Raw genomic sequence first — 15,245 nt, 5'->3', positions numbered from 1 at the left:
GCAGAGGTGATAACTTTTTTGGGACACATCACCTTATTACAAATTTCACCTGGAAGCAATCAAAAGCAAATAAAGTATCATTTCTACCAACATAAATTATTTCAAATGAAATGTGGTGGAGGTAACATTTACTTACCTACAGTGACTCTTCACCTTTAAACCCAGTGAAGTCAATCACTACATTTCCAAGCAGATGGACTTCACAGTCCAGCATCTAGTTTTATTTTAAAACGGTGTTGTATATGAATATAAATATGTATATTTATGCACTGAGAAGGGAGAAATCCACAGATTAGGTGCAAGTCAGGACTGGAAGAATGCTCAACTCTTGTGTTTGGGAAGGTTCTATGCCCTGGTTTGTGAGGAGAGAGAAAGTTGAACATTTAGAGGAGTTGGGCTAGGCCAGCAATGTGTTCTTGTACCAGCACCCCCAAAATGTGAATTTTTAGGGCTTTCTTCCTCCCTGAGATATGTGTGTGCAACTTTAACTAGAACATTGCTTCCATTGATGTGATTTGTCTGAAGTTCGAGATATATGTACAAATCTCAAGTTAGAATCTAGTTTGCTAGCTAGCCTTCAAAACGTTCAAAAAAAATCACATTTCCCTTTTGTCTTGTCTCAAGACTTATTTCATATAACTTTAAATTGACAAACTTTCCAGATCTTGACCAGTATTATGTTTTTACAGTAAATGTGTTAATTATACTATGAATATAAATATACTTGTAAATATAATATGAGAGAAAAACATTACATATGCTACTGTAGGAATGTCAGACATTTATCAGGGACTTGCTTGAATCTTGAATTATTTGAATTAAAAAAAGATGTGTCTTTTACAGCTTGTGTTTTTTCTTACTACCTGCGGTGGTCAACCCTAACCCGGACGACTTGTGCACCACCCTATGGTACTCCCAATCACGGCCGGTTGTGATAGAGCTTGGAATCAAACCAGGGTCTGTAGTGACACCTCTAGCACTGAGATACAGTGCATTAGACCGCTGCACCACTTGGGAGCCCCAAAATAAATGCATTACAAAATGACATTTAGCTACTGAAAAGGATAGGTGGGGAAAATAGAGCTCAACCCTGAGATTTGTTTAGGCGACCAAATCAATAGACTACTGGAGGGGAGTAAGCACAGGGTGAAAGAGACATGGAAAAGAAAAGAAAGAGTGGGAGAGGAAGCAGAGCAAGAGATGTATAAAGAGAAAACAGTGTGTTTTTTATTCGTTTTTGAGTGAAACAGAATGGGTGGAGGGGACATCCCTGACATTTACCCCAGTGCGGCATTTCGCTCCCTTACTGCAGAGACGATATTCCAAGGGCGGGGCTTAAGGACCGTTAAGGGAGTGACAAAGGTAGAAGAAGCAACTAGAGCTAAAAGCAGAGAGATTATCTGTTAAGGAGCGGGACTCAGGTATTGACAGCTATTAATGGTGAAGGACAGTGCCTCAAACTGTTGTAGAGTTCAACATTGTATCGCCATTGCCTGTCGCGGGGATTTTCCTGATTCATTACAAATTCAAGCTTTTCTGATCATGACATTATCCTCCAAGATTGAAATGTACTTATCCCCAAACCAATATCCTATTTTTCCTGATGTTCTATGTTGTAATCACATTCCTGCATCAGCCTTTGAACATAGGCCTACTATATAAGTAGTGTAATACCTTGGCTAAACATGTAGCCAATAGAGCTAGCAAGTGCTGGTTTATGTGTAAGGTTCTGAACATATTAGTTTGCTCCAATATCCATACAAACAGTGTCACGATGACTGGAATCAATAGCAAGCAAGAAACATCATATTTCTCTCAGCAAGCCCCTTCAATTAATGTATTCCTCTATATCACCGTTTGTTTAAGGTAAATTACTTATGGTAATCAAAGTAATTATCTAATTGCCAACCAAGCTCCTTTAATTGAAGCTGATGCATATGATCTACTACTCGTGAAAATGGGTGATTAAACACAATTATCGCCTGAGAGCAAACCATTAGGTTACTACTATGCTAAATATCACCACTGGGTGGCACCATCGCAAGATTCCTTCCAGCAAGCAAGGAAGGAATCTTCAGTCGACACATCTCTGTCTTAATGCTGCTGCCCTCTTGTGGTAAAAGTAGAATATCACATGTTACTTGCACCTGGACAATCAATAAATAACCACACTTAAGTGGACCACAGGTTCGATTTTTTTCTTCTCCCAAATCACCTTTTAATTCATAATTGTTGCACAGGTCTTAAGGCATCCTGCATATGAAGTTGTTCCTTCAAGATGTAGGTTCCATTTCAGACTGTATAAACATAGCTTTGAATATGATCACATCCTGTAAATATTTGTTTAAATGATTTCTTTACAGTGCTCAGACATTGTGTTCTGTGACAGAAAAAAAATACAGTGTGAATCCATTCAATATATACATTGAGAAAGGCAGACACAGACGGTAGAGAGTAGAAGAGAGAATATATAGACAAACAGACAAGCATTCAGACCCAAAGATAGGTACATATACATACAAGGCTATACAGTACATAGATACAATGGATTGCATTTACACAGCGCTTTCTCACAGGTCTCCAAGCGCTTTACATTGCGTGTGTGTGTGTTGTGTGTTGGGGTGGTGTGTGCGTGCGTGAGGCACGTATAAGTGATGTGGTGTGTACGTGTGTGTACGTGTGGTAGGATAACTCCCCCTCATCCACCATCGATGTATAGCACCCACCTGGGCGTTGCGCAGCAGCCACTTTGCATCCAAACGCTCACCAAACAATGGCTATTACAGTGGCGAGGTAAGGGGTGAAGTAAACAGACACGTAGACATGCAGCCGGACAGACAGACGGCACAAGACTGGGTTGTGTTCAGACCACACCACACATACTTATCTACAGTTCCCTATTATAAGTTTGAAGTTCAAAATGTGGTCCCAAGAGGAAAAGGGTTCTCAAAGACATTTAATTGTTGAGGTCATCTCGGTTTGACAGTGTTCAACTGTCTTTGACCTCATGATTTAGTGGTCCCTATGTGATTTTGAGGAATAATTGTTGGTGAGAGGGTCAACTGTAAACATGATTGTATTGGCAGTGGATGGATGAAAGTGGAATACAGATTGAGGCTGACTCCGGACTGTTGATCCAACCCATGGCACTAAGCATGGATCTAGGTTCAGTTCACCACATCTAAGCTCCAATCTAAACCATTGGGAATAGAAAATAAGCTCTGATCCGAGATCAACACTAGAGCACTGGGTCAGACAACAAAAGCCGACTAATAGAAGGGAACGATGGCCATTAGGTTGGTGAGTCGTGAAAGACTCCTGCTAGAATGAGATAATGAAGGATAGGAAAAAGATGATGCCATACTATAGTAAACATAGAAGCAAACAAGGGAACTAGATGTTCCATTGAATTTGGCAGGATTACCGTTTTTTCCAGGAGATACAGTAGTTAAAAATTGATGACATCACTGCCCTATCCTTCTTTGACCCAATCCCAAACCGATCTCTCACCCCCTACCACTAGGCACTATTCTAGGCCCGTTTTGGGTGTGACGTACTGTAGATCTAAAAGGAATGGTATCCTCTATTATATGATACTTGCTCCATCTAGCACTCTTGCTATGCTTACACATATCCAACCCTATCAGAAATACAAGATCGCGTCAACAAGAACCTAAAAGAAAGTTATTCAAATCCAGGATTCAGGGTTCACAGCACTGCTGTTTTTTAAGCTTTCCCTATCACACCTAACCAGAGACTGACCTGTAACACCAGATAAGTAGACTATCTGGCCAGTCAATGAACTACCAAGGCAGTATGAAAAATACCAGATTTGAATGTCCCTCGCCTAGGATATGGAGCAACGGTGGAGGGATTGGTTTGGAATTAGGCCCATTTTATTCTAATAGGAATCGTCCGGGGAAGGTCAGAACCACATTTCTCCACACTAGCCTCCTCCTCGCTACTCCCTACTCTTTGACTGTGATTCGGAAGGTGACACGGCCCAGGAACTTGTCTCGATCGTCGTTGTTGCGCAAGTCAGACCCTTCGATCCGGCATTCGATGGTCAGCTCTGTGTTGTAGTCGTCCTTGTTCAGCAACAGCTTAACCGCAACCAGGGGCTGCACATACCTCTCCTACAGACAGAGAATGGGGGGGGGGGGGTAGAGAGGTGGGGAGAGAGAATGGGAGTAGAAAGAGAGAAAGGAGAGGGGAGAGAGGGATAAAGAGAGGTGGAAGGCAGGGCCAAAAGGAGGGAGGGTGAGACACACAGTAAGAGTGTCATAGGGTGGTAAAGAAAAGAGTGGCAAAGGAGTGGAAGGGGAAAAAATGATAATTGACCAACAAAGACTGTTGTTGTTCATCCAACGGTCTTCCAAATTCTTGCATCATTGTATAATAATGCTTTCCGATATAGCACCAACCGGTACGACAAGACAGAAATGGATAAACATTGACCTTTCACCCAAACTTACATGAAGCTTATTGCCGTAGTAAGGGAAATACATTTTATCGAAGCGCCCCTCACTAGGGAAGTACTGCATCTGTATGGGGGTGTCCCTCTGAAGAGGCAAAGGAGGAAGAGAAAGAACAATAGTCAACACAGAAAAATGATAGAAGAGCAAGACTATGTGTATCCTATCCCATGTCGACTGTTGGGACTTCATATAGATCTGAAAGGGTTGGATAGAACAGCTGAATGAACCATACGTCCATCCAATGGTCTTCCAAATTCTTGCATCGGTAGATAAAATGCAGCGGTGAAAGTAGATTTATTTATTCCCGGTATGGGACCTCCTATGTAGCGCATGCACACATTTTTTTTTAATGAGCCTAATAGTTCAGACATGTCATTTAACTGTCAAAATGTATTTACCTTTCAATGGGGCAAGAAGACAACCAGTCATGATGTTTTCATCTGATTGTCAAACAAATTATCTTCACAAAAAGTAGGCTACATGTTTGTCCACTTGCCTAAATAGTTCCAGCATCTATTAAAACACTGAAAAGTGTAGGCTAATCACATTCAACAGTTGTCATTACATTAGGCACACTTGAAGCCAGAATTGATTGATGCGTCCACTGCTGTCTGTGGGCATCTCAGTCCTGGCCAGTCTTCTCTGCTTTCGCAAAATGTTAGTGTTCATGTCGAACCACAGCGCATTTTCGAGTGTGGCTGACAAGTGGTAATGATACATTATTGTGTAATAACCTACAGTTTTCGTGCCATCTTTGTATTAATTATTGTGATAGGCTCATGTTTAACCGGTACACCGTACCTGCACTATTTAATTTGCCGGTACTCTGTACCAGACCGGCTTACTTTCACCCCTGGTAATAGCCCTCTGATATGTTGTGTGTCAACTTTGCCATATTGCGCACACCTATCAAATCTTTTCAGATCTACACAAGTTCATATGAGTATGCAAGAATAATATATTATCAAAGATTTTTGATATATTCCTAAAGCTGCATTCACTGTAATGTAAAACCATCAGCTTTTACATTAAGCAACACCTACTCTTTCTGGCATCCATGAGAGATCAGAGTCAATCAGTTCGTATAATAACACTGGTAGGTTCTAAAAGGTTCCTAATATAATGTTGGTACGCTGCATCAAACAGGACCAAAAGAAGCAAAAGCAACTCGAAAATCAAGCCGATAACACAATAGAGCACTTAAAAAAGGGGGGGAGACAACAAAACAACCCTGTAAGTTGCTCGTACAATGTAAGTTATTTCCACAAGGTAGTAACTTGCATACTGTATAAACATACACACTTCCACATCGCTAAGCTTACCCTAAAGCTTCAACTGGAAGCACGCAGAAAAACAAAATCAAACCAAATCAGGAAAAAAGAAGACACAAATGTCAACATAAAGAATGAATAACAAAAAAATGATATAAAGGTAACCAGAGTATATGACTATCTTCAAACACAGACAAAAACACACATACTGAAATCATGATGACACTTACCTTTGCTGTGCAGTTGACATAGGGATCGCCGCGCGGCTTCAGCCCAATGATCTGTGAACGGAACACCAATTAACCAATCAACAAATCAGAGAGCCGCAGTCACACAATCGGCTGATTTAAATCATTATTATCAATGTGGTCTACTCTGAGCAATCCAATGGGATAGAGACATATATAAGGAGAGGGTGAAAAGGACAGCAAAACATAATAATAGAGAATGGTAACAAAGAGAAGCAAATGGGAATAACTAGATTGAGGAGGAGAGAAATCCACCATTGGCTAATGTCGTCTACTGATACATGCAAGGCTCTTGTGAATGTGTCCGTGAACAATGTATTTGAATTAGGACTGGTGAACTACACAGCACTGCCCTGAATTGAATTGGGTCTGCACTTATCCAATGTGCACTTCATCAGGAGAGGAGTGTAATCAAGTCAATGACATGCATCTAGTGAGTATTCGCTTCATCCCAATTATCTACCATTTTCCCAAAATGTGCACTTCCCTGTAATGGATTGAACAATGGTGGAAACTCCATCCATCCAACGCTTAAACCAATCCAATGCTTTTAGATGACGGGGAGTGTGCAAGTACACACTTTGGAAAGAATGAGAATTGGGACACAAATATGTATCCAAAGAGAAGAGGGAAAGGAGGAGGTACCCTATTCATTTTGAGGAGGACACAGGGTCTCCCCTCAGTGTAACCGAACGTGGAGTCGGACAGGCCGGAGCAGAGGCTCAAATCGCTCCTCTTGAACTGACACGCCTTCCTCTGCTCGCCCACCTCGCCCTCCTGCTCAAAGTAGCCCCCCGCCGCGCACGCCACATTCCTCTCCTGCTCCGTGTCATTGTAATCTGAGAAAAAACGATAATGACAGACTTGTATGACTTTTTATTATTGGTCTATTAGTCTCGTGTTGCCATACCTCCAAAATCACATCAATGTCACACCTCCCTTGGAGGTCTGGTGAATTTTGAATGATCGGGCAAGATTTTGATTGGATGTTACATTTCAATAACCTGAAAAAGGGACTTTATTTTTTTGCTGAGTTTATTAACTAATTTACCGTCTGGTGATGTCACCAGGCAGGCCATAACTCCATTCCGCTAAAACAGGCTGTAATTTAAGGCAGTCTTTTCAAACAGATCTTACACAAAAAGGGCATTATCATCATTTTCACAATTTCACAGTATCATTCCAACCTCATAGTGTGGAAATATACAGTAGCTTGTTATGTGGGATTGTGAAAATATTTAGAGCCTGTCTATCTAAGGGCAACAGGAACCAGCTGCTTTTACACTATGGTTTGACTATTTTAATGTTTAATGTTTCTTTTGAAAATAATATTTAAAAAGGAATAGTTTCACCATATTGAAATGTGAGGTCAGGTCACGTAACAGGGAAGACCGTAAAATGAGGGAAAGATTGTTTTTTTTTTCCTTGAAATGAATCCCTAATCACATTAAAGAAATAATCATCTTCAGAAATGACTTTGTCAAAGCAACAAAATAACTACGGCTTTACAATGATGGAGAAATGTTGGGATTAAGTGGGTTAAAATCCTCCTAGAGGATGTCAAAATGCTGAATTTGGGCACTTTATAAAGTCTTTATTCATATTATTGAATTTATTAAGTTTATTTATTAAGTTTTCAAAATGTGTGCACAAGTTCTACTTAAAATGTCAAAGGGGCTCAAAAGGCACTCTTTTTTTTTTGGAACGACCCATAACGCAACATTGTATTTCATAGATATGCCAATAAAGCATTATTGAAAAGTACAAAGAGAGAAAGAAAGAGAGAAAAAGGAGAGAAAGAAAGAGAGAGAAAAAAGAAGGCAAGTTAGAGAGAGAGAAAAGGGCACAGATTTTGCAAGGAGACAACAAAAACCATACTCACGTTGCAGGAAAGACTCTAAGGTCTGGACATACGGGGCAAACTGGAGAGGTTGGGATCTGTTAAACAGCATGTCCAATTGCTTGGGCCGGATGACCAACCCTAAGAAACAGAGAGTACAGTATGAGACGACTACCTTCATGAAAAATACCTGGTAAAATATAGTTAAATCTACTAACAAAGAAATCAGGGTCACCAATGTTGTGTGGTAAACTCAGAAACATACAGTAACCCTTAATTTAAAGGATACCAACATTAGGGTTTCATAACCCATACATAACACATTCATAACCCATACATACCACATTCATAACCAATACATAACACATCCTTATATCGGTACCCTTTAAATAAAGCGTTGCCAAACAGACAGTATATAAAGAGTTTGGCCATTACTATTACAGGTCAAACCAGAAATCTCATCATTCAACAGTGGCTGTATAGTGCTGGGCAATATTGACCAATCGTAGTCCACAGGATTCTCAGGATAAAAAAAATGCTAACTACCTGTCCTTAACCGACAAAGCTTGTGCTCAAATCCACAAAATACAACAATTCTTGGATATTTCAGTTCCGTTTTCCCTCAGAATGACCTCGTACGCAACAAATGTCCCAATAATAAATCACCTGTCGATCTGACCAAATTGACTGATTGGTTGATTTATTGGTTAGTTGGTTGATTGATTGATTGAATAAATCATCTCCCTGTGGTGCTACTCACCTGGGTGTGGCACCCGGTCGCGGTACTTTGGCACATAGTCGTCCAGTGTCAGCAGCATGACCCATATGGTGAGGACGAACATCCCAGCCAGGAACGCATAGAACACCAGGTAGAACAGGAGAATGAGGCCTGTAGAGAGAAAGAGAGAGATTGATCGAGAGAGAGAGATTAGCACGATTCCAGACTATGTTAGCCCTCCGAGCTAAAAGCTAGGTCTACACACCTGATCAGACAAGGGTCGTTTGGTGAACTGCCTCTGCCATATTAGCATATCAACGTGTATTTAGGTCATTCATCCATGTAAACGTTAGTCGTTTCAATAAGGACAGCTTTCCATGTGAATAACTGGATAGGTAGGAAAGGATAGATGAGGACCAATTTCCAGCCTCGACATTTTGTTGAGCAAAGGTACGCATTTTGTTTTCTTATGACGATAGGCAGAATGATCAGAGATGACAGAACAGCCTAGCATTTTGACTGAGAGGTCCAAGTCTGAAGCCTTATCAAATGACAGGGCTGCCCATGGGTGCTAGGTGCTGGGCATTGAGCAACCCATAAGCTTTAGAAATATCCCCTGACTATACAAAACATCTTCCCATGACAGATATTGACCAGGTGAATCCAGGGGAAAGCTATGATTCCTTATTGATGTCACTTGTTAAATCCACTTCAATCAGTGTAGATGAAGGGGAGGAGACAAGTTCAAGAAGGATTTTTAAGCCTTCGAGACAATTGAGACACGGATTGTGTATGTGTGCCATTCAGAGGGTGAATGGGCAAGACAAAAGATGTAGTGCCTTTGAACAGGGTATAGTAGTCCTAATGTTTGGTATACTCAGTGTATTTCGATCCAGCCCATCCCCAAGAATTGGTACATAATTCAAATCCTGCATAACTGTAATGTATGTTAATGCATATTAATGTCTATTGCAGAGACCATATAATGTTATAATGGATGTAAGCAATTCATATGAATCCATTGAACGACATGGGCTATAACATAAGAACTGGGCCTACGATGCAAACAGACAAGCAGGTTGTTCACCACACACTAGGCCTACAGCCCACACCTCTCGTATAACCCGCAGAGAATGGAGGATTCCAAAAGATTTGCCTGCCCTGTCCTACCTCCCCCTCCCTCCACTCTCCTACAACACATTCCCATCATGCACCTGCATCTTGATCAAGGGGGAAACCCATTTGACCTTGACAAGCGTGCTAATGTCGGCACGCCATGCAGCGTAGGTGTTGTGACAGCGTGAGAGAGGAGAGGAGCATCCCACTGCACAGCACCATACAGGGTCTTAATGCTAGCTGCTAGCTCGCATAGATTTAGCCGAGCTTGCTCACCATCTACAAAGTAACCATAGATTACTGGTGTAAATTGATGGGATAAATTCCATAAATGCGAATACTTTCATATTTTCTGTGTGTGTCAGTGGTGTATCTCACTAGTAACACCGGTGAAGGATTTAACATCAAGGTCTTCACATAATCATGCTAGCTGGTTGTTAGCCATGAATTGGTCTGTTCCAGAGGATTCACATGCACATACACGTGCACACACACCACACACTGCAGTTTTTTTTGTTGCATACTACTGATGTAGTACGATACACTACAGGGCAGATAGTGATGATTTCTGATCAAAGTGTTCTGAAAAGGGCACATTCATTTAATGTATGATCTAATCTGAATTAATATAATTTGCATATCGTTTATAATTCCAAATTGGGGGGTTACCGAAGAAGACCTAGACAAGGTATAGCTCACTTTATATATCATAAACCGTGTATTTGAGTTGTAGACTATATGTCTATTTGTGGTCTCAATGGAAATACACTGGGTTTGGTTTCTAATTATTATGCTTAAAGGTGGGCTAGTCTCATTCATCTGTCTTGAGCTAATCAGTGCTGAAATGTACAAGGTGTCACACACGCAACATGCACACACGTACACGCGCGCGCACACACACATCATGAGGCTGACAATATGATGCTTCAAAACCAACGAGACAGAAATAGAATCATTGTCACACTATCAGGCCACCATTGCATCGCAATGATAGAGACCATGAATGAATGGGTGGATAGAATATCATATTACTATCCGATATTAGGCTGTGACAATATGCACATCCAAATCGAATAGCCTGCAATTATATTAATACAAATAAAATAAAATGTTTTCGACAGTGGGCTATGCCCCAGCCCCGGTCCAGGTTTTCTTACCCCAGCTCTTCGCTGTGCGCCCACAAAACTCTCCGGTCCTTGGGTTGAAGATAGAATCTTTCCAGCTTCCAGCATTCTCATCCTCTTTCGCCACCGGTTTGTCTTCATTACTTGCCATTGTGGAAATTTGGGGATGCCTTTTTCTTAAAAAATACGAGGAACACCGGGCAATGGTATGTGGCGAAATCAGGGATGTAGGCGTATGTGGTTGGGTCAATTGTTGGAATGGAATGGGCGGCACAGTGAAGCAATGATGCTCTTGTTGATTTTTTTTTGTTGAAAAATCTGTGACGTTTTCTGCCACTAGCGGCAGCCTCTCTCCGCTACTCAAAGCGCTGCGGCTACAGTAAAATAGTCATGATAAAAGAGCGGCTTGGACAGAGTAACCTAGATAGCATAGACACTAAACGAAAACGCTCTAATAACGCTGGATTTATCCATTTATCATGACCTGAGAAAATTTGAGTATATGGTGTACCTAACAAATAAGATGCAAACTGGAAATATCTGGAGATTATGATGATGACAATGATAGGCCTATGCTTTCCATACAGTAATAGGCTATTCATGAATTCCGGCTGTGGTAGCCTAGCACACCTAACATGGAGCCTATTCAGTCAGACTACATGGAAAAATATGTGTGAGTTGTGTTGACAATGAGCATCAACCTGCTCTCTGGTGTGTGTGTGTGTCTGGCAACCATAAGGTGTTTGTTTTCTGTACCCCGAGATCGCAGTGAGAGACACACATTCTTTCCAGTGTTATTTAATCAAATTATTTAATCAATCCCACTTATTTCAAATTCAGAAAGATTCATGCTGAATTTGCAGTTAAAATAAAATAATACGGAAGTGTGTCACAATCAGTGTTGTTAGGAGTCCCCCCTCCCCGCGCGCGCGCGCGCACACACACACACTGACTATCCATTCAACTTTATTGAACTGACTTTATTGAACTGACACACACACACACACACACATTGAGTATTCATTCAACTGTATTTGCTTTGCGAACCTAGAGTTTTGTACTTATTTGAAAAAAATAATGACATTATTCATTATATTGTGTTGTTGTAGCCTAGGAGGGATACATTCCTTGTCCCTAAAAAACGGAATCAATAGGGTAGGTAGCTTTTCGAGTAGTGTGCCCGGGGTCTGGGAGCGCAGCCTCGGGAGCTCACAGTAGGCTACCTATGATTTCGTCAGACTATCTGATCACATTTTTTTTCTTTCGCTGTGTAAATTGACTGGATATATTCACTGCAGCAATAAACCCAAAATTGAGTTTATGTATTATAGGGTAGCTTCTAACTATATCTTGAGCTTGTCCTCGATGTTCTGTTGCACAATTATGCACCTGGCCTTTCTGCTGCCTCGGCTATTCCTAATCAATCTCGTGGAGTCCCAGGAGAAGCCAAACTACAAAAGCTTGTTGGACACTTATTTCAACGTATTTTCTTTACTAATAGCCTATTAGGTGAGATATGCACGATTGATCTTGCTTGCTGAAAGTAAAATAGGCTACAGCATTAAGAACGGGTGGGGAGTTGGAAAGGAGAAGCCCATATTCTCCTGTAGTAGGCCTATCTTAACACCAATAGGCTACATCCTGACAAAATACACCATATGAGTGGCCTGCTAATGTACCTTTCTGGACCTTCGAAACTGTCGAGAATAGACCCAAACTGATCCAGATGGTTGCAAAATCAGGCCTAGGCTGTATGCAGTTATTTCTGCATGAAACAAAACAGGAAGTTTGAGCGGTTATTCAAATTAGCCCACTGCAGTTTACAGCCTAGAGACAATAAGTGTGTACTCACTTGATAACAATAATACATTTCGCATTGCACTGGTGTTGTAGCCCAGGGAGAATAATTTTATTGTCTAAAAACGTTGCCCTAGGCCTTTGACATAGTGGAGTTTTGCATGTGCGGGGACAACAGAGCACAGCAGAAACAGATTGATCTGCCATTTCATAATCTGTTAAACGTTTTTTTTTTATTGCACTTTGACAGGTAAATATTTAGCTAATGACTGACCTAATATCTAGCTAATAAACTCAGCAAAAAAGGAAACATCCTCTCACTGTCAACTGCGTTTAATTTCAGGAAACTTAACATGTGTAAATATTTGTATGAACATAACAAGATTAAACAACTGAGACATAAACTGAACAAGTTCCACAGACATGTGGAAATGGAATAATGTGTCCCTGAACAAAGGGGTTTCAAAATCAAAAGAAACAGTCAGTATCTGGTGTGGCCACCAGCTGCATTAAGTACTGCAGTGCATCTCCTCCTCATGGACTACACCAGATTTGCCAGTTCTTGCTGTGAGATGTTACCCCACTCTTCCACCAAGGCATCTGCAAGTTCCCGGACATTTCTGGGGGGAATGGCCCTAGCCCTCACCCTCCGATCCAACAGGTCCCAGACCTGCTCAATGGGATTGAGATCCGGGCTCTTCGCTGGCCATGGCAGAACACTGACATTTCTGTCTTGTAGGAAATCACTCACAGAATGAGCAGTATGGCTGGTGGCATTGTCATGCTGGAGGGTCATGTCAGGATGAGCCTGCAGGAAGGGTACCACATGAGGGAGGAGGATGTCTTCCCTGTAACGCACAGCGTTGAGATTGCCTGCAATAACAACAACCTCAGTCCGATGATGCTGTGACGCACCGCCCCAGACCATGACGGACCCTCCACCTCCAAATCGATCCCGCTCCAGAGTACAGGCCTCGGTGTAACGCTCATTCCTTCCACGATAAACGCTAATCCGACCATCACCCCCGGTGAGACAAAACCACGACTCGTCAGTGAAGAGCACTTTTTGCCAGTCCTGTCTGGTCCAGCGACGATGGGTTTGTGCCCATAGGCAACACTGTTGCCGGTGATGTATGGTGAGTGACCTGCCTTACAACAGGCCTACAAGCCCTCAGTCCAGCCTCTCTCAGCCTATTGCGGACAGTCTGAGCACTGATGGAGGGATTGTTTGTTCGTGGTGTAACTCGGGCATTTGTTGTTGCCATCCTGTCCCTGTCCCACAGGTGTTATGTTTGGATGTACCAATCCTGTGCAGGTGTTGTTACACGTGGTCTGCCACTGTGAGGACGATCAGCTGTCCATCCTGTCTCCCTGTAGTGCTGTCTTAGGGGTCTCACAGTACGGACATTGCAATTTATTGCCCTGGCCACATCTGCAGTCCACATGCCTCCTTGCAGCATGCCTAATGCACGTTCATGCAGATGAGCAGGGACCCTGGGCATCTTTCCTTTGGTGTTTTTCAGAGTCAGTAGAAAGGCCTCTTTAGTGTCATAAGTTTTCATAACTCTGACCTTAATTGCCTACAGTCTGTGAGCAGTTGGTTTCTTAACGACTGTTCCACAGGTGCATGTTCATTAATTGTTTATGGTTCATTGAACAAGCATGTGAAACAGTGTTTAAACCCTTTACAATGAAGATCTGTGAAGTTATTTGGATTTTTACGAATTATCTTTGAAAGACAGGGTCCTGAAAAAGATTCTTCTTCGGTCTCAACGTCAACAGCGAAGAGGCAACTCCGGGATGCTGGCCTTCTAAGCAGAGTTCCTCTGTCCAGTGTTTGTGTTCTTTTGCCCATCTTAATATTTTCTTTTCATTGGCCAGTCTGAGATATGTCTTTTTCTTTACAACTCTGCCTAGAAGGCCAGCATCCCGGAGTCACCTCTTCACTGTTGACGTTGAGACTGGTGTTTTGCGGGTACTATTTAATGAAGCTGCCAGTTGAGGGCTTGTAAGGCATCTGTTTCTCAAACTAGACACTCTAATGTACTTGTCCTCTTGCTCAGTTGTGCACCGGGGCCCCCCACTCCTCTTTCTATTCTGGTTAGAGACAGTTTGCGCTCTTCTGTGAAGGGAGTAGTACACAGCGAGGTACGAGATCTTCAGTTTCTTGGACATTTCTCACATGGAATAACCTTAATTTCTCAGAACAAGAATAGGACGTGACCCCTGAACGAGATGGCCGCATGAACTAGGAGCTCCGCACAAGTAGTTTCCAATTCCTAATCTTACCTCCACTTCAAGTTTAAACTCATTTAGCTTTAGTCAAAAAGTCATGGCGGCTACAAAAGGCGACACTACAGGTGACATTTTTACCCGGACTCGAGCACTAGCGACGGAAAAGGCCTCCAAGAAGCAGCTAGCTTCAGAAAAAGCTAGCGCCATTAGCCAGGAGCAAGAGGACCCGTTCCCCCCGGAGGCCCAACGAATGCCAACCTCGCACTCTGTCGAAGACATCTTTTCTGAGCTGAGATCCCAACGTACAGAACTCAACACTAAACTAGATGCCATTAACGCTCAGCTCAGTGCGATAGGGGGCAAGGTGACAATCCTGGAAAATGCTTTGCCTGACATAAACAACAAAAAACCATAAACG

General features: G+C 42.0%; 1 protein-coding gene across 1 annotated transcript; it reads right to left on the bottom strand.

Annotated features, from left to right (window-relative positions):
- Positions 1–3,932: 3,932 nt before the first annotated feature.
- Positions 3,933–11,013, bottom strand: LOC120055468 (sodium/potassium-transporting ATPase subunit beta-3-like). The gene is made up of 7 exons (XM_039003328.1): positions 10,829–11,013; positions 8,598–8,726; positions 7,880–7,978; positions 6,643–6,836; positions 5,980–6,030; positions 4,476–4,562; positions 3,933–4,136 (listed from the first exon to the last, which is right to left on the bottom strand). The coding sequence occupies exons 1-7, from the start codon at positions 10,944–10,946 to the stop codon at positions 3,969–3,971; spliced, it is 846 nt and encodes a 281-aa protein (XP_038859256.1). The 5' UTR covers positions 10,947–11,013; the 3' UTR covers positions 3,933–3,968.
- Positions 11,014–15,245: the final 4,232 nt, after the last annotated feature.

Source organism: Salvelinus namaycush, chromosome 11 (genome assembly GCF_016432855.1).
Source record: "Salvelinus namaycush isolate Seneca chromosome 11, SaNama_1.0, whole genome shotgun sequence".
Taxonomy (NCBI): Eukaryota; Metazoa; Chordata; class Actinopteri; order Salmoniformes; family Salmonidae; genus Salvelinus; species Salvelinus namaycush.
This window is presented reverse-complemented; position numbering and strand designations above follow the sequence as displayed.

What these genes read in the sequence shown, in the direction of transcription:
- LOC120055468 (XM_039003328.1), bottom strand. Translation starts at nt 10,946, where the DNA reads ATGGCAAGTAATGAAGACAAACCGGTGGCGAAAGAGGATGAGAATGCT. An exon ending in CTTAGAGTCTTTCCTGCAAC is followed by an intron (nt 6,837 to 7,879) that starts GTGAGTATGGTT and finishes GTTTTTTCTCAG; the next exon opens with ATTACAATGACACGGAGCAG. An exon ending in ACTACGGCAATAAGCTTCAT is followed by an intron (nt 4,137 to 4,475) that starts GTAAGTTTGGGT and finishes CTCTGTCTGTAG; the next exon opens with GAGAGGTATGTGCAGCCCCT.